Source organism: Scleropages formosus, chromosome 10, assembly GCF_900964775.1.
Source record: "Scleropages formosus chromosome 10, fSclFor1.1, whole genome shotgun sequence".
Lineage (NCBI taxonomy): Eukaryota > Metazoa > Chordata > Actinopteri > Osteoglossiformes > Osteoglossidae > Scleropages > Scleropages formosus.
This window is the reverse complement of record NC_041815.1, coordinates 18,140,756-18,164,907: the sequence shown is the minus strand read 5'-3', so window position 1 is coordinate 18,164,907 and position 24,152 is coordinate 18,140,756. Positions and strand designations below refer to the sequence as shown.

At 43.2% G+C, this 24,152-nt stretch overlaps 1 protein-coding gene across 1 annotated transcript in view; it reads left to right on the top strand.

Annotated features, from left to right (window-relative positions):
• sptbn4b (spectrin, beta, non-erythrocytic 4b) overlaps positions 1 to 24,152 on the top strand; it is a 72,639-nt gene that overhangs the window by 12,011 nt on the left and 36,476 nt on the right. Inside the window, exons 5-18 of the mRNA XM_018742827.2 lie at positions 2,890 to 2,981; positions 4,131 to 4,211; positions 6,678 to 6,793; positions 6,931 to 7,043; positions 7,261 to 7,448; positions 8,645 to 8,762; positions 9,649 to 9,807; positions 9,971 to 10,273; positions 10,440 to 10,590; positions 12,296 to 13,166; positions 13,588 to 13,725; positions 16,193 to 16,949; positions 17,701 to 17,903; positions 23,560 to 23,650. Coding sequence (XP_018598343.1) covers positions 2,890 to 2,981; positions 4,131 to 4,211; positions 6,678 to 6,793; positions 6,931 to 7,043; positions 7,261 to 7,448; positions 8,645 to 8,762; positions 9,649 to 9,807; positions 9,971 to 10,273; positions 10,440 to 10,590; positions 12,296 to 13,166; positions 13,588 to 13,725; positions 16,193 to 16,949; positions 17,701 to 17,903; positions 23,560 to 23,650 — 3,381 coding nt within the window. The remainder of the gene's footprint in view (positions 1 to 2,889; positions 2,982 to 4,130; positions 4,212 to 6,677; positions 6,794 to 6,930; positions 7,044 to 7,260; positions 7,449 to 8,644; positions 8,763 to 9,648; positions 9,808 to 9,970; positions 10,274 to 10,439; positions 10,591 to 12,295; positions 13,167 to 13,587; positions 13,726 to 16,192; positions 16,950 to 17,700; positions 17,904 to 23,559; positions 23,651 to 24,152) is intronic.

Here is a 24,152-nt window from a genome sequence, read left to right as displayed (position 1 = left end):
ATAACGTGTTCCACCTCTAAAAATGTAATTCTAATTAATATTTTAATAGAAATTTTGACCCTACAGATCTTATTTGCTTTTGGGTGTTTTGACTTAGAGGGGGTGCGGTGGTGCAGTGGGTTGGACCACAGTCCTGCTCTCCGGTGGGTCTGGGGTTCGAGTCCTGCTTGGGGTGCCTTGCGACGGACTGGCGTCCCGTCCTGGGTGTGTCCCCTCCAGCCTTACGCCCTGTGTTACCGGGTTGGCTCCGGTTCCCTGTGACCCCGTATGGGACAAGCGGTTCTGAAAATGTGTGTGTGTGTGTGTGTGTGTGTGTGTGTGTGTGTGTGTGTGTTTTGCCTTAGTTGCTTAGTGATGTCTGTGTTAGTGGTGAAATTGTCCTGGAATGTTCAGGATTTTTTTCTGTTTTCCCTTATGGATTCATGCTTTTTGGTCATTTTTGGTTCATAGTGTGTGAGTGACACAGAGACTGTGTGTGTTCCACTGATGTATGGATGAGTGAGCCAGTGTAAGTAGTGTATCTAGCAGTGTAAGTCAACGCGGTGAATAAGGTGTGGGCTCATAACACTACATAGAGTTCATTGGAAGTTGCTTTGGAGAAAAGCGTCTGCTAAGTAAATCAATGCAAATGTAAATTTTGCCTGCTGAATAAAGACGGCATTGAGCGGCCCCTTTGGAGTGCTCGGTGGAATGCTTTCGAACGACACACCTTGGCTGCGTCCGCACTCTCCGTCTTCTCAGGTTTCTCTCACACCTGTCCAGTTTCGCCCAGAGAAACACAATACGGAGTCTGACTGGCAAAAGTTCTCCCACGAAGGAAGGAAGCACTTTTGCGTTCGAGCTGAGGAAACAGTCGGGGTTTGGAAATAAGACGCGGTGTGCGCGCATAGCGGCGAGTTCCGCTGCATCATCGCGATGTGACGTGGCGGGTGACGCCTGAATGTCACTGATGCTCAGGCCCATGGCGTAGGGGCGAGAGCAAGGACAGGATGAGCCGCACAAAAGAACGCGGGCTCTGCACACTGAGCGTTATATCGGCAGATACAGTGACAGGCACGTAAGTAACATGGATTCATAGCACTTCTCCTCTAGGGTGCGCGCTGAGTATTGATTCAGATGCTTACTTAGCATTGTGTTCATCTCCAGGGTCTTATAAATGTGCAGTATTGGATTGTGCTTTGCAGTGAGGGGGATTGGAGGACACCGTCCCTCCCCGTCCCTCTCCGGCCCCCCCCCCCCTCCCACAGTGCCTTCTTGTCTTTCAGCTTTAGTTCCCGTTCATCGCAGGCCGGCCGAGGTTTTTGCCCCTGCCCTAGGTGAAAGTCCCAAGCAAAGGAAAGGATGTTAGTGTAACAGAATCGATGGCTGCGATTAAGGCCGGTTTCGCTGTCATGGCGAAGATCGGATTGTAGCGAAATTTTCCCGTACTGCTTTTCTGTTTCGTTCTCTGTTTTCCCTTCCACGCTTTGTTTCACCTTTTTCTCTGCTACATATATTTCCTTCTTCTTCTGGCTCCCTCCTTCTGTTTTTTACTGAACGTTCTCTACAGCTCAACTCTCTTTACCATTATCTATCCTTTCTTTCTCTCGTATCTTTCCCCCTTTCTTCTGCCTCTCGCTTCTTGCGTCCCACCCATCCAGCTCTTTACCAAAGACAACAGTATCTGTTCAGAGTTCATCTTTCTAAAAATGTACTGGAATTTAACTATTCTGCTGGCTGTGAATAACATAATGTCACCGCTTCCAGGAATTTAATGCTCTGGGAAGCTGACTCGTAAATCAGCTCTCCTCAAAACATTTACTCACTCTAAATTCCCTGGCTTTCTATCCGTGTTATTTTTTGTGCTGGTCTCACTAAGTGCATGGGTAACACAAATTCTTAAAATCATGGCATAATCATTAAGATTGTTGTGTAATACAAGTTTTGAGTGCTGTGTGCTCATTGCTGTAGACCGCTTTTGACCCCGTCCTTAGGGCTTCATGTCGTTCTGTGCCACTCCGCCTTGCTTTTGCTCTGTTTGACAATACTCTGCCTAGTCAGCAAGAAAGGGACTTCTCGCTGCGCCAGATACAGAGGAAACAAGGTGAAAGAGTGGGAAAGGCGAAAGTAATAAATGAGGTGAGGGGACAAAGTCAGATACAGACGTAACAGACAAGGTCACCTTGGCGGAGCCATTTACTGGGCAGGTGAGTCCAGGCTAGCAGTGCGGACACCAAGTGGGATCATCAGCCCTTGTACGTCATCGCTCGTTGGTTTTTTATGATATTGATAGGATGATGAAAAAGATTGCGAGAAAGCATTATCTTTAATTATTGTCACTTTCAAAAAAACTTTTTTGTTTTACAGGTTACATTTACACTTCAGTATAAATGTGATCAAAACGTTTCCTAGTTAGCAGGGGCTGTAAGTAGGACTGTGATTAGAGCTGCAGTGTTCGCTTGAACGGCCTGGGTTTGAGTCCCACCTCATGCTGTTGTAACCCTAAGCAAGGTTCTTACCCTGAATTGCTCCAGTAAAAATTGCCCACAAAAAAGCAGCTTTATTTAGTAAGTTGCTTTGGAGACAATCATCAGCTAAATGTAAGGACAGTGAAACATGTTATTTTGAAATTATGGCAGTTATTGCCTATGAAACAGATTAAACAACCGTAAAATAATAACCTTTGTCAAACATATAAAAGTACAAATATTGAGAAATCTGATATGAATGGGGACTTCGAGGCTTAAACAAAAGCCACACCAAAGGGAACTGCTAGAGTTGTGTGTTCAACACTTTTTTTCAGAATTATTTCTTCTTTGATTGTGTCGTTCAATATCAAGAAATATCTGTTGGATCACTAATAGAAACCATCGTTGATTCACTTGTATTTTCTGTGTTCATCCATAATAGATCCAGGTAATCAAGATCGAGACGGAGGACAACAGGGAAACGCGCTCGGCCAAAGATGCCCTTCTCCTGTGGTGCCAGATGAAAACCGCTGGGTGAGCCCTTATTATTCTATAATTAACATCTCTGACGAAGACCTTGCCCTATATATTTGTCACTTCAACATGGTTATCATGTTTTCTCAGCACCTCCTGAAAAACCTTCTATCGAAAATAAAAAGAAAGTAGGGTGGAATTAGGCTCCGAAATCTGACCCAAAGAAAACTGAGGAACATAGTACTGTACATGAAAAACACAGGACTAACCTATCTAGTCTTCAGAAAGCATGCTTTGCATAAAAACTCACAAAATATGTGTGTGGGCTCATAAGAAGGGTATTCACATACATTTTCATGCCTGTCTCATATATTGTCATATGTTTAAAGAAAAAATTGAAAGGATACCATGAGAGTGCTTGGCAGTGATTAAAAAACAAGGTACAGTGGCTGTACAAGAAATGCTCTCAGCTTCAGGGTCGTGGGTTCAAATCAAAGTTCCATTATGACTGTTTGGAGTTCACATATACTTGTCCTATTTGTGCTGGTTTGCGCCCGGATATTCTGTTTTCCCTTGACAGCCTCTGAATACTGTTCGGGTGATTTGGGTGTCTGTTGACTCAAGTGTGTGAGTCCTTTTACAGATTTGCTTAATTGCTCTAATGGAATAAGCAACTGATGACATTGGGTGAATGAAATTAATAAAATCATTCATTCATCTAACATCATTACTTGTATGTTGCTATTTGAACATACGACCAAAACATGACCAGCAGGTACTGCTCTGTATCTATACACAGAGCTATGAATACAGTGGTTGCATTATATGGCGAGGTTGGCCTCTTCAATTTCATTTATTGAGAATAATAGCACGCCAGATATGAAAAAGGCTGTTTCAGGCAGATTAAACATCAAGATAAAAATGAAGCTCAGACGAAATTCAAGAAACAAGTTAAATAGTCCGATATTTTTCAAAATTGCTGTGTAAGAATATGCCAAGAAAATCTCTTCTGCTTTAATTCCCAGAACAAAAGACAGTAATTTATAAGAACAGCAGCTGTCACCAACTTCATATTGAGTATAATGTGAATATCAAAGTGAAAATACATGTTTTTTCAAATACAAAGTTTCTTTAGAATTTCAGCCAAAGACCACTGTTAAATATGGGTTTTCTAAATACTTATTGATTGAGTTTGTATTTTCTGTTAAGGTACCCTGAGGTCAACATCCAGAACTTTACTTCCTGTTGGAGGGATGGCCTGGCCTTTAATGCTCTCATCCACAGACACAGGTAGGTATAAATAGCAGGTCACATTTTACAACTGTCAAAGCAAAACTATGAAGTGATCCTAACAAGTAATACACTGGCTAATACTTTTGACTGGGTAATGCACTGACTGCTTAAATCATTGTGAAACACCACACTCTTTCATAGAGGAGGACTGAGGGCAAACTCAAGAAGGTGTCAAACTTGTGCTTTTATTCATACTATTTACAGTGAGAGACAGTTATAAAGATTTCCATAACAGTAAGAGACTGGACCTCCCTCTTTGCTTCACGATCATGCACCCATATGCATACGGGTCATCCTCAATACCGCAATAACAACAAACAGCTTCAATAACACAAATATCCCTGCAGCATCTGACAAACCCTTAATCTGACAATCACATAAACATCATCTAGTGTCAGACATTGGTTGTTAATGGTACCCAATGCAGTTTACATTTATTTACTTAGCAGATGCTTTTCTCTAAAACAACTTACAATGGATACTATGTAGTGTTATCAGCCCACACACCTTATTCATCATGGTAACTTACACTGCTAAATACACTACTTACACTGGGTCACTCATACACTACGGGTGAAGCTGACCAGCATGTCTTTGAACTGTGGGAGGAAACCAGAGCACTCGGAGTAAACCTACACAGACACGGGGAGAACATGCAAACTCAACACAGACTGAGCGGGGATCAACCCCACGTTCTGTTGCACCACCCAGGCGCTGTGAGACAGCAGCACTACTTGTTCTGCCACCGTGCTGCCCTGGTTAACAGTATAATGTCCATTTGCATTGCAGAGTGAGCAAAATTGTGAGCCAATAAATTATTATTAATATTTATTTATTTATTTATTTATTTTATTTTTTATAGAGCGCTCTTCTCACGCAGTGACACAGAGTGCTTTAACACAGGCATACAGCAAGAAAAATTGATACTAACAAAGAAGACAGAATAAATGTCTCTGAGCCGAATTATCCAAAGGTCTGTGTTCAGTGTACCATGTACTGTGTGTCACACCCTGTGCTTGTGAGGTACACTCTGGATCACTGTGACCTTGCATTGGCTATTGATAATAAATGAATAAATGGAAGTGTGACGTTAAAAGACAAGCTAGAAGTAATACATTCTGTTATAAATACTATGAAATACAGTCATCCCTTCACATTTGTGAGAGTAAGGGGTGGAAGACCCCCGCGAATAACCAACCAACCAACGTCTGCAGCCGCTTGTCCTGAGGCGAACCGGAGCCTAACCCGGCAACACAGGGCGCAAGGCCAAAGGGAGAGGGGACACACTCAGGATGGGATGCCACTCCATCGCAAGGCACCCCAAGCAGGACTCGAACCCCAGACCCACCACACAGCGAGCACGGGCCAAACCCTCCGCGCCCCCTCGGTTTATGAATATTACTTGCAACATTAAAAAGGCAAAATTAACGGTACTGAAAAGTTTAGTAGTTACTGCGAGAAATGCGAGATTCCACATCACAAAGACAGCGAACACGTGAGTGAGGCTGGTTGCTGAGACAAAGAGGCACGGAGTGGCGTACCCAAGCCAAGATGCGTAGATCCCACAGTTCTTTTTTTTTTTTTACCAAAAATAACTTTTAGTATTAAAGATATAGTATGCACTTACACTAACAAATATTAAATAACACTAATATTTCTATATTATATGATTTTATGTGATACAGATCATTTCGGTATTGTTTATATATTTTTGGCTTATGCGTTGTCTGCGAGTTTCTGCGATCTCTCGGCAAGCTCCAAAAATATTCCCATTCAATTGTTCACGGTTGACTGAACAATGAAATGTTGTTATTGTCATGTGTAAAAATACCTTTTGTTCTGTTTTTCTGATTGATTTTAGGTGACGCATTTTTCATCCAGGAAGTAATTATTTTTTACGAAATAATGCTAAGTCAGCCCCCTCACAGTGACGATCTGCCTAATGGGGTGATCGTGCCGATGGATTAATACGTTGAAGTGAGGTACTGGTGTACTTGGAAATGTGGGTCTAATGGAAGTATGTGTCTTACGCAAAGGTATCAGAAACATACTAATTTCAGTGTCCAATAGAGTTACAGCTCAGGACTGGCATGTGTTCATGGAGAACTGAATTAATATACTTGTCATTATTAATGATTAGCTATTACGCCATGGAGGGGGTGCGGTGGTGCAGTGGGTTCGGCCAGGGCCTGCTCTCCAGTGGGTGGGGGGTTCGAGTCCTGCTTGGGATGCCTTGCAACGCACTAGCGTCCTGTCCTGGGTGTGTCCCCTCCCCCTCCAGCCTTACGCCCTGTGTTGCCAGGCTAGGCTCCGGTTTGCCGCGACCCACACTTGGGATAAGCGGTTTCAGTCAATGTGCGTGTGTGTGTGTGTACTGCGCCATGGTGCTCCGTTTGATGATGTCTCCTGTTTATTCCATCACCTGTTTCATTGTCATAAAGACTCCCTTTCTTCCTTCTCTAGACCTGATCTCATTGAATTCCACAAGCTGACCAAATCCAATGCCACGTACAATCTACAGCAAGCTTTCAATATTGCTGAGCAGAATTTGGGCCTCACTAAGCTCCTTGATCCCGAAGGTTTGGTTCTGCAACATTCACTTCCTATAAATCACAAGAATAGTAACAATTTAAAAGTATGATGGACTGTTGGACAAATATAGAATTTGCACCTCACCGACTTCCATCTTTTCTTCTACCTTTTTTTGATGCTTTAGATGTGAACACAGAGAATCCGGATGAGAAGTCCATCATTACGTACGTTGTGTCTTTCTACCACTATTTTTCAAAGATGAAAGCTCTTGCTGTAGAGGGGAAGCGAATTGGAAAGGTAGGTAGAAAGGCAGAATGATCATGTGTTTCATGTAGTTAACCATGAGAGTGCCTTGTGCTTTAGTTTTACACAACGGTGTAAAACTATCCACATGCAGTAATACAAATCCACTTTTTTCCAAGTGCACTCCGCTCTGTTAATGTACGTGCTTTATGTATGTGTCATGAGTATAATGTATAAAGGGAATATTCTGATACGTGGAAAAACATTTTAGGTGTTAGACAACGCCATAGAGACAGAGAAGATCATTGAGCGCTATGAAGCTTTGGCCTCGGACCTCTTGGAGTGGATCGAGAAGACCATCAGTATAATCAGCAACCAGAAGTTTGCCAACTCTCTGACAGGTGTCCAGCAGCAGCTCCAGGCCTTCACGACATACTGTACGATCGAGAAACCCATCAAGTAAGGCCGCTTTTTTCACAGGTTGAGGGAAAAATAGGGCCTTAAAAACTGCTTTACACTGAGGGTTTTCTGAAAGTCAAGAATTGATAACATGCCGTTGTCAGCAACAAAGAAAGACGCAGACACACACACACTGGCTGAAGCCACTTTTCCCAAGCAGGGGGACGGTGATCCAGAGCCTAACCCGGCAACACAGAGCGTAAAGCTGGAGGGGGAAGGGACACACCCAGGACAGGACGCCAGTCCATCACAAGGCACCCCAAGTGGGACTCGAACCCCAGACCCGCCAGAGAGCGGGACCCAACCAAACTCGCTGTGTCACCGCGCCCCCTTACTCAAAAAAAGACATGCTTTCAAAATATCCATCATAACAATTTTATAGGATGAGAGCAATGCAATAGTTATAACCTTCAATAATTCAATATGCATACATTTGAAGCACAACATAAATCCAGTAAAATGTATTAGGTAACATAAATTTTTAACACTTAGATGGGGGCAACAGGCAATGCAGTGGTGCAGGGCTTCGATCTACAACCTCAAGGTTGTTGGTTTGATCTCTGCTACCTGCGCAGTACTTTTCAACAGTGTACTTTGCCTGAATTGCTCTAGTAAAAATACCCAGTGTATAACAGTCAAATACTATAAATCACTCTGTATTAAAAGGGCAAATAAGCAGCAAGTAACTGATTAACAAGCAGGATTTGACCTCTTACGTTTTAGCAACTCAGCATATACCCTTACCCTCTGCTTCTGGGCCTCTACTTTCTTACCTAGCCTGTGCTTCTGGGTCAGGTTTTGGAACACTGCAGCCCTGACTTGGACTGCTGGTTAAGGATAGTGAGTGAGTGTTTTAACATGCTGGTAGCTGTAAAGCAGGTCTGTGTGAGCTCTCTTTGGTAGACACTCCTTGGTTGGGGAGTAGCGAGCGATCAGGTTCAGGCAGCAGATCCATTGATGGGTTTAGAGGCAGTAGCCAATGTCTTGGCTTTATTTTCACTCCTCTGTTCACTTTGTCAAATACAAGCGTTGCCCAGGTTACGGAGGTGTACTCACACTCGTGACTGTTACTGCGTGCAATTAGTGTTTCTCTGGCATGAGATTTTGTATGTTACAGAACCGAAGTCCTGAGTACTGACTGTATGTGACAACCTCTACAAGTTTCTACTAATTGCCCCTAATGGTTTTCTTCCAAGGTTCCAGGAGAAGGGGAATTTAGAAGTACTGCTCTTCACAATACAAAGCAAACTCCGAGCCAACAACCAGAAGCCTTATGTGCCTCACGAGGGGAAGATGATCTCTGACATCAACAAGGTGCGCTTCCCGCGGGGTGGTACATGTGGCTTGAAAAGGCGGCTAGGCAGTAGATTGACGTGTCTCACTGCCAGAATGTCATATAAGGACGTATTCTGGGGCTTTTCATAAAATTAACACATTTTTTGGAAGGACTGCCAGAACACCGTACTGCTCGTTTGATTTTCTTCATTAGGATGTTAGCTTCTGTACCTACACCGATAGTTTAAGGACATAAGAGGCGGTATGTCAACTCAAAGTCAAAGTGGCTCTATTGTCATTTCAACCGTATAGATCTGGTATAGTATGCACTGAAATGAAACAACATTCCTCCAGGACCATGGTGCTACATAAAAAAACAACACAAAGCGACCTACATGAAACAAGAAACAATAACACAGTAAAAATACAGAAGATATTACAATATAGTAAGAAATACTGTAGATATAAACATACTGTGGTGTGGTGGACAAGTACATGGGAGTACAGAGATCATGTACAGATCATCAAATGGATATGTGGTGGACAAATAGCGGGTCTACCTGTTGCCTTGCGATCAAAGGTCGCAGGTTTGCGTCCCCACTCGTACTGTAGTTCCCTTGAGCAAGGCACTTACCCTGAATTGCTCTGGTAAAAATTACTCAGTTGTACAATGGATAAATAATTGTAACTAGTTTTGTATACAAACCTAACATTTCAAGTCGCCTTGAAGAAGGCCATTCACTGGATAATAATTATACTACTACTACTAATAATAATAACAATAATAATTATAATAACACATGATAATGCTGCTATTGAATGAGAGTTGCCACCTTCTGCTGGTTACACATACTGTGGGATGGTTTCCTGGCTTTTGTGAAATTGGCGGAGCCCTCAGTGCTGTTGTTACCTGCTGTCTGTGAAGGTGTGGGAAAGACTAGAAAAGGCAGAGCACGAGAGAGGTGTGGCTCTGCGGACCGAGCTGATTCGGCAAGAGAAGCTGGAGCTGCTTGCTCAGCGCTTTGACCACAAGACAACCATGAGGCAAGCCTGGCTGAACGAGAACCAGCGCCTCGTCTCGCAGGTAATTCTCGTAGGTCCGTTGATGCGCGGAACTTGTTTCGGTATCATAAGCACAGTTTAGAAACATGCACATCTGGCTTTTACGTTTTGGTGTATGTTTGCAATAAGTTTGAGTGAAATACACGTAGTCCTCATGCACCGACTTTATCCGCTTATGTCCCCAGGACAACTTTGGCTACGATCTGCCGGCAGTGGAGGCAGCTATGAAGAAGCACGAGGCGATCGAAGCAGACATTTCGTCATATGAGGAGCGCATCGGGGTGGTGGTGGAACTGGCTGCAGAAATGGAGGCGGAGGGTTACTATGACATTCGGCGCATTGTAGCACGTAAGGAGAACATCTTAGGCCAGTGGGCCCTTCTGAAGGAGCTGGTGGTAGGAAGAAAAGCACGTCTCGAGAAGAATCTGGCTTTACAGAAGACCTTCCAAGAGATGGTCTACATGATTGACTGGATGGAGGAGATGCAGGTGCGTTCGAATCCTGGGTCTGATTCGCTACTGTGAACACGTTTGCTCCCATCGCGTCTCTACTGACGACTTTGGAATGATTTCATAGGTCTGTTACTGATGCAGGAACTGTAATAGATGCTTTTTACTTAATCCTCGCTGTTTCGTCTACTTTTCCTTAACTTAGGTTCAGCTTCTGTCCAAAGACTTTGGAAAGCATCTCCTAGAGGTGGACGATTTACTCCAAAAGCACAGCCTCCAGGAGGCAGATATTGCAGTACAGGCAGAGCGAGTCCAAACACTCAACACAGCCGCCCTCAAGTTTACCACCATCGAAGGTAATCTTATTTTCCAGGAAAAGGAATCCGCAGAAAAAGAACTTAATACTTTACATCACAATTTAAACTTTAGTAAAACTCGAATGTATAATATGTGAATTTATATTGGTTTGCTGAAGTTTAGATACTTTAGATTAACTTTAAGTTAATGTTCTGTAATATGAAGACACATATCTAATAGTAATAATTACCATGTTTAGCAAAGCGATTAACATCACGTCACACATCTGCGTGGTTCTTTGTTAGGATTTAATCTGCTCTATCAGATCAGTATCAGGCCTAAATACAGTAAATGTTTTTTGGTCCAAACTAATCAATTATATTTTAAAGTTGTTTTATGAGTAATTACAGTCGGCGGTGTAGCTATGAATTGTGGGCCCCAAGAATTTTTCTCTGAATACTGCTCTGCCCCATTTAAATAAAATAATTTCATTACTGCTGAAATTTTTGTGGGCTCTCTCTATGTGTGGGCCCTAAGAATCATCGGCACCGCTCACCCCACTAGTGACAGCCCTGTTTATAAATGAAAAGGAAGACAAATGTATACTGTACAATAACTTCAAAGCAAAGGATGTTCCCTAAAAGACAGAACATGTGTCACAGCTTAGCACTTTGCAAATCAAAAACTCTTACCCTGAAAATTCCATTTTAGCTGCTGCATAAAAGTGACAGGGAAAAAGAAAACAATGCTGCTTGCTAGTGAGACAGAGAGGGTTTTTGTTTGACACTTACGCTGAAGACAAGGCGTTATTCCAGCAGTGCCTTTGTGGAAGGGCGCTGCTCTGTGGTCTGCATACCTACACAGAAGTCCCTCTAGATGGCAGTGATGGATGAAACATTGTCCTGCATCTCAAATGATGCTCTTTATTAATGAATATCTGTCATGCATTAAAACATTGGGCGTCCCAAGGTTCCTGGAGATTCTGGGATTCTCCCCGAAATCAGTGCCTCCACGACTTATGCAAATGATCGATAATCTCCCAGAAATCACCCCTTGCTCCCAGATTTTCCTGTTGGGGACCTCCCCGGTCCGAAAGGCCATCAGCAAACCATTTAATTATGTAGCAGTGATTTCTTCCAGGGGGCGCAGCGGGCTTGGTTGGGTTCCGCTCTTTGGTGGGTCTGGGGTTCAAGTCTCACTTGGGGTGCCTTGTGATGGACTGGCGTCCCTTCCCCCTCCAACCTTATGCCCTGTGTTGCCTGGTTAGGCTCCGGCTCACCGCAACCCCCACTTGGGACAGGCGGCTTCAGCCAATGTGTGTGATTTCTTTCACAGGGATCCCTGTATGGCTACATAAGTGTTTATGGGAGGGACTTGACAAATAAGGAGCAACAGATTTGCAAAACAACACATAGTGGGAGTCGTTGTATTTGAAATGTACTGTCAAACTATTGCTATGTTAAGGGAACAAGTCCCTTTAAACTGGAATTTTGTTACTCTCAGTCTTTGTTTCTGTAATTATGGGCTTTTTGTCAAAACCTCATTTACAACAACTGACTTGGTTGTGTTTTGGGTTACTTGAAAGATACTCTTACTAACTTTGCGAAGAAATGAAGCAGCTCTTCCATATCAGTTGGCTTATTTCAAAATAATGCAGACTTATGAAGCACTCATTCTTCCATACTGGTATCCTGTCTATCATCAACGTGTGAATTTGCTCTTCTGAATATGGAAATCGTAATTTCACTCATCCTACTTTTCCAGGCTATCAGCCCTGCGATCCCCAGGTAATCTGCAACCGGGTTAACCATGTGAGCACCTGCTTGGAGGAGCTCAAGCAGCTTGCTGCCAAGCGAAGGGCGGAACTCGAGGAGTCCCGGCAGCTCTGGGCCTTTTTCCAGGAGCTGGAGGAATCAGAGGCCTGGATTCGGGAAAAGACGGCCATTTTGGCAGCTCAGACCTGTGGCAAAGACTTGAGCAGCGTGTTACGCCTGTTGCACAAGCACAAGACCCTGGCAGGCGAGCTGCTGAGCAGACGTGCTCTCCTGCAGCAGACAATGAAAAAGGGAAAGCAGATACTAACCCACAAGAGCTTCGGCACAAGCCGCATCCAGGAAAGGGTCATGGAGGTGAAGGCTGAGTGGAAGCACCTGGAAGACCAGGCAGGCCAGCGGCTGAACCACTTGCAGGATGCCCTCAACTTCTTCCAGTTCAACGTGGAAACGGACGACCTTCTGGCCTGGTTGCAGGACACCTATCGGCTGGTGTCCAGTGAGGACTTTGGCCACGATGAGTACTCCACCCAGTCTCTGTTAAAGAAGCACCGGGACGTGCGGGAGGCCATAGACAAACATCGGGTACACGTGGTGGCCCTGCGTAAGCACATGGTGGGCCTGACATTGCACTATCGTGAGCTGGACGAGGTGCAGGCACGCATGGCCGAGGTGGAGCAGCTGTACACGGAGGTGGCCGAGGTGGCCGTGCTGCGGCAGCAGTGGCTGCACGATGCCTTGGCTGTGTATCGCATGTTCAGTGAGGTCAATGCCTGCGAGGTGTGGATTGATGAGAAGGAGCAGTGGCTCAACAAGATGGACATTCCTGAGCGACTGGAGGACGTGGAAGTGGTTTCGCACAGGTACCACACAGAGTAGGGGTGGCTGGTACTGTAGTGGTTAGAGCAGCTGACTTTGGGCCCAGAGGCTGCAGGTTTTATTCCCACCTCCAGCTGTAGTACCCTTGAGCAAGGTACTTATCCTAAACTGCTTTAGTGAAAAAAACTACCCAGCTGTATAAATCGGTAAGTCATTGTGATTTGTAATGTTTCACAAACAAAGTTCCAGTGGTTTACCTCTTTATACAGCGGAATTTAGGCCCTTAAGAAATGTGTTTTATAGGCACACATTTATGAAATGATGGGAAAAAAAAATCATGTGTGCTTTTTATTTTCCATGTGAAAAGTTAAGGCGAAGCACCAGTGACATTTTGAGAGTGAAAAACATTAACAAGTTCCTTCACGTCCTCTGATATCAGATATGAACTTTGGGTTACTTTTGTAGGTTTGAGAGCCTGGACCAAGAGATGAACAGCCTGATGGGGAGGATCCTGGATGTCAATCAGATCGTCCAGCAGTTGTTGGATGGTGGGCATCCCAGCTCAGAAGAGGTGCGCAGCTGTCAGGACCATTTAAATGGCAGGTGAGTCACTCACCTCTGGGAGGGGTCGTGTTCAGTGTTTTGCACCCCGGAACTGAAGGGCCGTCTGTGCCATTCATGCCAGCAGTGGTCATCAGGGCAAAGGGCAGTCTGTATTGTGGGTTAAAGCAGAGGGTCAGTTCTTCGCCGGATCGTTTCCATTGACCATAGTGAAATTCCTCCGAGATTTTGGTTCTCCCGAGAAGGTCGGAAGTGCTCCCGGAATGTGTTTCTTGGCCCTGCCTGTCTGTTTCTTTAGCTTGGCAAATGGGGAGAGAATGAGATAAACAGAAAAACACAACCTGTGTCATCGCCAAAAAGCACTCACTACAGTTACACTCTAGCCGGTCTTTAGCTGAGTTGCGACAGAAGAGTTACCTACATGACAGTTCCGTCTCAGCGGCTTGGAATGAAACCATCCTTCTTAAAGGGAGATTCGCTGTAGAGAGAAATTAATGACAATGACGCATTTGCCAATTATATTGCAAACTTGGCATAAATAGTGTATTTCAACATGACCATCTGTACTGGAGGCTGCATGGGGTACAAAACCAAGCTGACAAAATATTTGCTTCCGGAGGCTTTGAATTCAGCTTTGCCTTCATCGTGGTATTTTTGGATGGGAACGTTATGCGATCAATAGATATGTTATTTATACGCTAATTTTCTAATGCTGTTTTTTGTACCGCTTTTGTACTGTTTTTTAAGCTGTTTGCTTTTATTCGTTGCTTTTTTTGTATTTTGTTTACCTGTGCTATGCCTATCAAAAACCAGAGGTTTCCTTACTTTGTAATTACTAGATTTCAATAAAAGAGCTTTGAAAAAAGGCTGAGCACTGGATAAAACATGGATATGTAGTTTCATTTTGTCAGTATACACACTGTTAATTATTACATTTTCTCTTTGATGTACTATCATGCTGAGTATAAATTTCATGTGAAGTCTGAAATGTATGTACAGTATCTTACACTATTGTACACCTATACTTTCACTTATACAAATAAGTCCTTCAGAACTGTTTATAAGGCAATTTTTTTAGTTTTTTTTTTTTACAATTTTTCTATTTTAAATTTTGGGAAATTACAGCTGATTTCTGAGCCCTAAAAAAGTAACCAGTTTTGTACAAAAACATGTACAAAATATCAACTAAAATTTTAACTGCAGTATTTTCCATGAGCAGTGTTTTTAGTAGTTATTTGATTGCAATTGAATCCTAAACTGCTTCGTACCTCTTTCATACTTCTTTTGTAATTGTAGCATTTACTTTACACTTATACATTGAGCTGATAGATTTTCTAAAGAAATTCATGGAGTGTACAGGTAGCATGTAAAAAATAATATTGAGCAGAAGTACACAAGGAAATACAGAAAGCAAAATAAAGAAAATGAAGAAGGGTGGCCTTCTCTTCACATGGCGAAGACCATATTTTTGGTTCCCTTCTTGACAGATTTAACATTCTAAATCAAGTATTTTAGTGATCCATTGTGACAGGTTCCATAAAATTATGTATTAAGTGCTGCTGTTGAAGTTCCCCATCAATTAGTGAGGTCAAAGGGACACAGTCGGAGGGAAATGAAGAGGTGTGGTTTGAGTCTTCCTGTTAAGACAAAGGCAAGCAGTAGAAAGAGTAGCACACTTCAATAATGTTTTCTTTATTGTGTGCCTTTGCATTCTGAAGTATTTGTTTGGAAAAATTCTGTTACTGTTTGTAAAAGCAAGGAGACATCAGGTTAGTGTTTCTGTAATGTGGGCAGCACAGTGTTACAGTGGCACAGCAGGTAATGTTGCTGCCCACAGCTTATGGGCTCTGGGTTCAGTCAGTGAGGTTTGCATGTTCTCCCTGTATTCCCATGGGTTTCCTCCAACAGTCCATCCACATGTATTTAAGGTAAATATGTGACTCTGATTTGTCCTTAGAGTGTGAGTGAGTGAGTGAGTGAGTGAGTGAGTGAGTGAGTGACTGTATGTGTGGCTATGCTGCAGTGGACTGGCATCCCGTCCAGGGTGTACCTCCCCTCAACCTCATGCCCATTGCTTCCAGGATAGGTTCAGGACCACTGCAACCCTGCTCAGAGCAAAGTGGTTACTGAAATTAAATGGATGGTTGCATTGCCCCCTCTGTGTATGTGTGAGTGAATGAGGGTGTGTGAGATTGCACTGTGATCAAATGGCCTCCCATCCACAGTGTGCCCTGCCTCATATTCTATATTGCTGGTATAGGCTCTGGACAGCTGTGACCATGTATTAGGATAGGCAGTTATTGGTAACGAATGGATGGATAGTGTTTCCTATAATGTTGGTTACCTGTAGAGACCTTCTAGGTCCAGGTGACATAAAGTCCATATTTTTTAGCTGTCATTAGCTATTGCGGTGCTCAATATTTTGTTCCAAATGGCCTCATTAAACTGCACTTATTGTGAATGTGCAACATTCCCCATGTCTCTTTGCACATGTTCCATCGTCTCGCAGGTGGAACCGCATTGTGGAGCTGGTCGAGCAGAAGAAGGACCACTTAAACTCCATTCTCCGCATCCAGAATTACCTACTGGAGTGCACAGAGATCAAGTCCCAAATCCGGGAGAAGCGTAAAGCCATTGATGCTACTCAGTATGTTGGCAGCGACCTTGGAGGGGTACTGGCCCTACAGCGCAAGCTATCCACCATGGAAGGTGCTCTGGGTGTTCTGGAGCCCAAGCTGATCCGCCTGCAGCAGGAAGCAGAAGAGCTGGCGGTGACCCACCCAGCCCAAGCAGTGGAGGTGCTGGTGCAGTTTGAGGAGATCAGTGTAGAGTGGGAGGAGCTGAAATGCACGCTGCAAGGTTGCGAGGACTCGCTCACGGTGGCCAGCCGGCTGCAGCAGTTCATCCAGGACCTGGACAGCTTCCTGACCTGGCTGGTGCAGACGCAGACGGCTGTGGCTTCCGAGGAGTTGCCCAATTCCCTGGAGGAGGCGGAGCGGCTCATCAACCAGCACGCAGCTCTCAAGGAAGAGATCGGTCGCTATGAGGAGGACTATGAGCGCCTTCAGGCTGTCAACGACCTCCTGGAGACTGAGGAGGCACCGCTGCCGTACGTGGCCTTGCAGCAGTGGTTGCAGAAACTTGACGTAGGTTGGAACAAGCTGCTGGAGATGTGGGAGAGCCGTCGGGAGGTGCTCGTGCAGGCGCACATCTTCCACCTCTTCATGCGGGATGTGAAGCAAGCCGAAGCCTTCCTCAACAACCAGGTGTGAATTTTGTTGTCCTTAATAGCGATGGGACAGTTTAGTTGTTTAAAGAGGTTTTTTTTTTGCATAGATTCAAATCATTATTCTGCAACAGTGTATCTTGAGTACAGCATACATGTGTGACAAACACAAAATTTACAGGGTCAAAATCCATCTTCGTCTTTGTGGTATGATGAGGAATTTCATATATTTGTGTGCCACTGTGTTTTTAGAATCAGTACGCATTTGTGTGTTTTGCATGTGTTTGAACGACCATGTAGGAGAATGCTCTAGTAGATTTTGACAGAGGTTTTAAAGAAGCATTCAAATTCTTGTTTTCTGCCATAGTCATGTTGCCAGGGAGAAGCATCTCAGCTATTTTTAAAACAGAGCATATTTACACTGTCTGAACAGATTGAGAAATAGATGCTTTATGTGTAGCAAAAAACTTTTTCCACTTTGCCCTATTCTCAGGGCATCAGCACGCATGCACGCACGCACGAACACACACACACACACACACACACACACACACACACGCACAATGTCTACAACCGCTTGTCGGGGTTGCAGCGAACCGGAGCCTTACCCGGTCCACACAGGGCGCAAAGTTGAGGGGGAGGGAACACGCCCAGGATGGGAGGGCATCAGCAATAGCATGCAATTAGAAGAGATTTCTACTTTATTGTACTAGTTACTGAATCATTAGTAGTCGAGATCATATGGTGTGCTGGGTGAATCTCACTCTACATGTAGCTTCCTCTGTGTCTAGGAGTCAGCCCTTGCCCACGTTGAACTGCCCACCACGGTGGAGACGGTGGAGGCAGCCATCAAGAAGCACAAGGACTTCACCACCACCATGGAGCTCAACTTACACCGCATCAAGGCGGTCATTGAGGCTGGGGAGAGCCTGATGGGGCAAGGCAACATCTACTCTGAGCGCATTAAAGAGCGCATAGAGACGCTTGCTAACAGGTAAGACGCAACCCAGAGGCTGAGGTTGTGGTCCTCCTTCAGTTATTGTGCAGGAAGGGCTGACAAAATATTACTGTAAAAATGTGTCCTTTATAAAATCAAACTTATATCTCAGTGTAATTTTAAGACCATTGCAATGACTTGGCCATATTAGTAGGCAGAGAAGGTGGACTGTAATTGTTATAAATGTGTTACTGATTTCAATGGGTAACTATGGTTATACCTAAAGGTAAACTAACATTTGGAAACATTACATAATTTCATCATTGGTGTATTATAAGCATTACCAGAGACATCTGTTTCTGTTTTTTTTAAGGTATTTTAGAATGTGAAGGTTTCCTTGGTATTAACAATTTTGGTGACACTATATTGTCACATAAAGTCTGTAAGAAGCATAATTGTTAGAGAATGAGGATAACAGAAGAATATGCATATGTATTTCCTAAAATGGGGACCAGGAAGCAAGCAAAAAAAGGACGTTGCAGTAAAGACGTCTCAAAGGACATCATTTCCCGTTCACCATTCCCCGTTCAAACACACGCCGAATTTCAGGCATGCAACTGAGATAGATAAGGTTGTGTCATAGGATCCTGGAATGCTTTTGATTTGCTTCTTAAACTTAAATCTCCCTTTAGAACTGAGCACAGAGATCTTGCTGTCTTTATTTAATTCTCAAATTAGTGAAATTAGTGGCTAGCCCAGCACTTCCCAAAAGAGAGAAATCCTCTCCGAAGACCAAGGGAAAGGAGCAGGTCCTAAAGAGCAAGACGGCACAGAGCGGAGACGGTCGTTGGCTGTGTGGCTGAGTGCACTGCTCCTCCTTGTCCATCCTGGCATTAGCAGAAAGTGACAAATCCTGATAAAACATGTACTTTGCCAGTAGAATATCCATAACATACCCACCTCATGCATACCACATCCACCCCAGCAGTATGAAACGTTAGGAAAAGTGTAAACCTTACTGGCTGCAGGTTATTGTACAAGTGCAGGGAAGGAGCAAATTAGAAACCACAGTGTGTATCAACCGCTTTCACACTTTCTCCCACCACACAACCAGAACCGATAGTTAAATGGACCCCACCTGTGTCAAATCACAGTCATTCCAACTCTGATCGAAGTAATTCAGGAATCAAAGTGTATCGGCTGGCTGAATTACATTTCGAAATCAAAACATACTGAACAAACAGCAACGGAAACAACGCCAGGATTAAGTCATTAAAAGGCCTATATTATCTCAAGGTTCAAGAAAATGTCAGCATGTAATCCTTGGTATGTTTTGAAGTTAAACCACTCAGATGTTGTGATTCAGTGTGTGGTCATGAGAGTGAACTAGTTTTGAGATACTTTTGACATTTATAGTTTCCATTAGAAGGTATTGGGGACTAAAGGGTTAACCTGTCTTTCCAGTGATCACTTAGTCTCGAAAGTAAATTTAGCTGGTGAGGTCTTGGCATTTCTCAGTTAGGTCTGATTTTTTTTCTTATTTAGAAGTTTAACCTAGAGGTTTTTAAGTACATCCTCCATGTTTTCATCAGTATGGGTTCGTGTTTCTTTTTGGACTTTGTGTTAGGTTCAGGATTTACTACTATGCTAATTCTAGTGGCCTGAGGGGTGCAGTGGTGTGGTGGGTTTGGCCAGTACCTGCTGTGTGGCGGCTCTGGGGTTCAAGACCTGCTTTCGGTGCCTTGTGGTGGACTGGCATCCTGTCGAGGTTGTGTCCCCTCCAGCCTTGCGCTCTATGTTGTCGGGTTAGGCTCCGGTTTGTCGTGACCCTGGTTGGGACAACCAGTTGTAGACGTTGGTTGGTAATTGTAGTGGCAATTTGTAAGAATCCTTCAGAGATCAGTGTGATTTCTGCATTATCTAGATATTAATATATGCTGAACACAGTCCACCTATAGACCGGGACACAAAGAATCGATCTTTCAGAAAGACCAAGTCTTCTCATGGGTCCTACAGAGTGTGACCATTTACACATGTCGTGATTGCTCTGTGCAGTCAATGGGCATTTCTTTGTAATCCCTTGACTTACTGATGCTACAAAGCAGCCTTTTCAATTTCTGAGGTACAGATCTCTTTACTGGTCTACTGTTGTTTCATCAGTCTTCAGCTAGGTAAACAGCCCCGGAGCTGTATTGTGATCGCCCGAATGCCTGCTGAGACTTTCTGTGGTAACTTTATTGATGCAACAATTGCTCAATGGATTTGTCTACCCATAAACAAGTCTGACAGCAAACCCACTGAAGGGTGTTACATTTCGTTTTGAATGGGGATCATGTAGTTGTTTTTTGTTTTGTTTTTTTTCAACTTAGCCAAACAGTCATCCAAAAAAACTGTAGTCCTTGAAGGAGTCTGGGAGTTTCCTCACTCTTCATATTTCACATTTGAAAGTTACTGTTTCCTTCTTGTTACCTTTATATTTTCATATATTCACACAGCTTTATGTTCTTGCAAAGCAGTTAAAATTAAACTTCTCACTTATGAGCATCATGAACATCTGGGTCTGTCTAGGACCTGGATGAGCCACCTTCAGGTCACAGGTCATTAGCAGCCATGCAAACCTATCCGCCAATGGAGGAGAGTGCCAGTTTAATTTCTAACAGTCATATTTCTGGTACGTCTTGGAGCAATCAGTTGTTGAATGGCGATGTCCTGCAAAACTGAAACAAAATGCAGCGCTTCTGTTTAATTAGGAATTCTCAGGAGAATGATACTGCAGTCACCACTTTCAGAAAATCAAAAATTGGCAGAAATGCTCTACAGAGGTACAGTACAACAAGTATTGAAGAAAGCAAAATCAGTTTACCACAGGACACCTGATGGCCCACGCAGAACCATGTTGTGGTAGAAGTAGATATGTCTAGCAGAGTATATTCTGTTCCAGCAAAGAATAACTCCTAATGTATACCGTATAAATAATAATTTTTGAATAAAAAAACTTCTGTATTGACCCACTGAGAAACTGTAGCATTTAAATTGGTATTAATGAAATGGAGACATTGGCTACAGTGGACTCCATTTCTGATTGTGGTTTCTGTGAGCATAAGAATCTGACGTACAAGACTTAGCCCCAGCCACACGTGGTGGATGCTATTTGTCTTACTCTTTCAGATTCATTATGTGTTACTGACCTGTGTCCTGGAGCACTAGAGCTGCTAAGGCAGACAGTGACCTGTTTGACCATCTACTTATTTTGTTGGTCCAGCTTTCGTGGATGCCAAACGTCATGCACTGGGTGAAAAGATGAGAGTTGGTTCGCTGCAATACTGCTCCGGGGCAACGTTTTGTGCCAGCTTCATTTTATTCTAAGATACAGTACTTTAGTAAGCTCTCATTTTCAAGTCAGCGCAACATCCAGGAGATTAAAAAACGGTTAGGGGTATTGGACTGTCTTTTTATTGTAACACCAATAAAATGGCATGTGACTGTGCACATCTTTGTTCTTGTCATAAAAACTCATGCAGCTCTTTGCCTGGGCTTCTCTGTCTCCTTGTCATTGCACACTGTCCTTGGTGTCATATTTCATTTGATTTCATAACAGACCTGCTGTCATTTTGTAACGGTCACCCTGTCTGTGGTGAACTGATTTTCAAAAGTGTGTCATTTCATTCCGGTGAAGAAATTGCCCCGTGACGCTAAAATGGTGCGCATTTTAATCCAACATGTTTCACCTGGTATCACGTTGGTTAGCGTTGCACAATTTGTCCCTCATTTCTGGAAAACCTTCTCTGCTAAATCTAGTGTAAATGTTACCCTGTCTTTTGGGTTTCCCCAGCAGGCTGAAGGACAGACTGAGGCAGTTAATGGAGACCTGGAAGAGTATCAGAATGACTGCACTCTGAGACTTTCGTTTTGCAGTCCTCTTCCATAGGTGTCTCCTTTTCACAGCGGATGTATGATTTCCAGATGGTTTTATTTCTCCATGGATGTTAGCTCAGCAGTTCCATTCCTGGATTACTGTTTGCGATGTCTCTGAATTTCCTGTCATATAGATTATTTACAGCACAATTTGTTGACTATTTGCAAGTAGATGTTTGTGGATCCGTGTGTGTGTGTGTGTGTGTGTGTTTGTGGATCGCTGTCAGCAACCTGTTCAGCTGGACTGGTGATGTTTTAAATTGGACCAGTTTAGAAGGTGCTTTTTATCTGCCAGGAACCTCTGGCTTTCTGTGCTCTTTCAGAAGTTCATTCAAAATTTTTTGTGTTGACTTATGTTGTCTGGCATATTAATCTAGTGATTTATTGTCAACCTATTCTTTGGTCTTTTTGTGTTTTTGCCATGTTCTTTCCACGTTTTTTTTAATTATATTCTGTCTTCTGGCTATCTCCTATGGCCCTCTTAAACAACAGTCAGCCTGTTTTTGAGGGTCAGATGTTGGATTCCTGGTTATTTCAGTACTGGATTCAGTATATTTTTGACAATAAAGGCTTTGGTCTGGAGAAGTAGTGGCTGCTCACGTCTGATCAACATACAGTAACCCTGTTGTGAAACTTCCAGTTAAGTGCTATAGGGTGTTGCAGTCATCAAAAAAAGAAACACATTTTGTAGAATTCTAATGCAGAACACTAAAAACTATACAAACAACCAGAAATGAGTTGGTGCATGATGGATTGCTAAAACTGAAGCCTTTGATTGCTGAAAAAAATCAGAAGATGACAGAAGATACAACAACAAGGTAAAAACAGAGCAGGTAAAATACAAAAAGAAAAAAAAAAACACTGGCCTAAATCTGAAGTAAAATCTGTTTTAAAAATTCCAGCACCAGGAATAAACAAAAGAAATACAGAAAACTTGGAGATTGTTGGTGTAAATTCTCCTGAAATGAGTGTCTCATTTGGGAGATGATGAACAGGTCTACATTTGAACCACAGAAATTGGCACTGATATTGGTCGACGATATGACATGGCCTAAATGAGAGGGAGGTAAAAGGCCACTACATCTTAAAAGATACACTTTGTGGGAGGAGGTCTTCTGATGTGACGAGACCAAAAGGAAAATTCTTTTTCTTGGGTCAAAGTCAGATGTGTGATATAACACATCCCATTTCTAGCACCATACCTACAGTAAAGTGCTGTGGTATTGCCATTCTTGTTTGGAGATGCTTTGCAGCAACTGTGACAGGAAGGCTTGAGATGATGATGTTGCAAACTGTAGGCGGTTCCTGAAGGGTTCTGTTCAAGACCTGTGTCAGTGGACTCAAACACAAAACAAATGGAATGGCTCAGCAAGAAAGTGAATATGTTCAAGTAGCCTGGTCAAACCACTAAGATTCAGAGAGTGGTGAACAGCATGCGTAACAGTATTTTATGTGCCCTTAAAAATTGAATGGCTTCGTTAAGTGGTTTTAAAGTTTTATGAAAATAGTAAAGTGAGCTACTTGTTCCACCACTGCATCAATCTAACTACCCATTTTAAAGTAATTTTGAGAAATGCTTACCTCTACATCAGTGGTTCATGAAATCTTCACACTTACTGAAGCTCTATGCTCAAGGATCCTGCTGCAGGGCTTCTTGAAGACTCAAATCAGCAATATTTACAGCTATGCCCTCTTCTGTTATTACTGCCCATTGTCATTTGTACCCAGCTTATGAGACAGAGTTGTGTGTTTTGCTGAGTCTCTTTTTGAAATCATAGTATACTATTCTCGCTCACAGGAGCAACCAGAATCGCAAGCTGGCCCAACAGTGGCTGGACAAGCTGAATGACCAGTGGGAGCTACAGAGATTCCTGCAGGACTGCCATGAGGTGAGCCTTACCCATTCTCCCCTAAAACCAACGTTTCATATGGTTATAGTCAATGAAAGGAATGATTATTTGAGGCCAGTTAGTTGAGGCCAGAAAGTCACATAATGGTTACAGCTGCCACTTTGGACTTAAAGGACCGACATTTGACTCCCACTCCTGCGGTAGTACCTTTGAGAAACGTACTTAACTTGAGTCGTTCCTGTAAAAATTACCCACCTGTAAAATAGATCAGTCATTCTAAGAAGTTCAGTATTTTAATCACTTTAGAAAAAGGTGTCAGCTAAATGAATAAATGATAATAGTTTGTAGACAAGGTGGCGTTTGCATACATCTGTTCTATATCACTCTAACTGATGACAGTCCGAAAGACGGAACTTCACTCACACTCATTTTCACCAGTTGCAGCATGAAAAAAGTTGTCTATTTTGAAAAACGTATCTGTGAAGCAGTTGTCAAGTCACGGAAGTTAAGTGAAAGCTATTAGTGGATGTGAAAGAGCTAT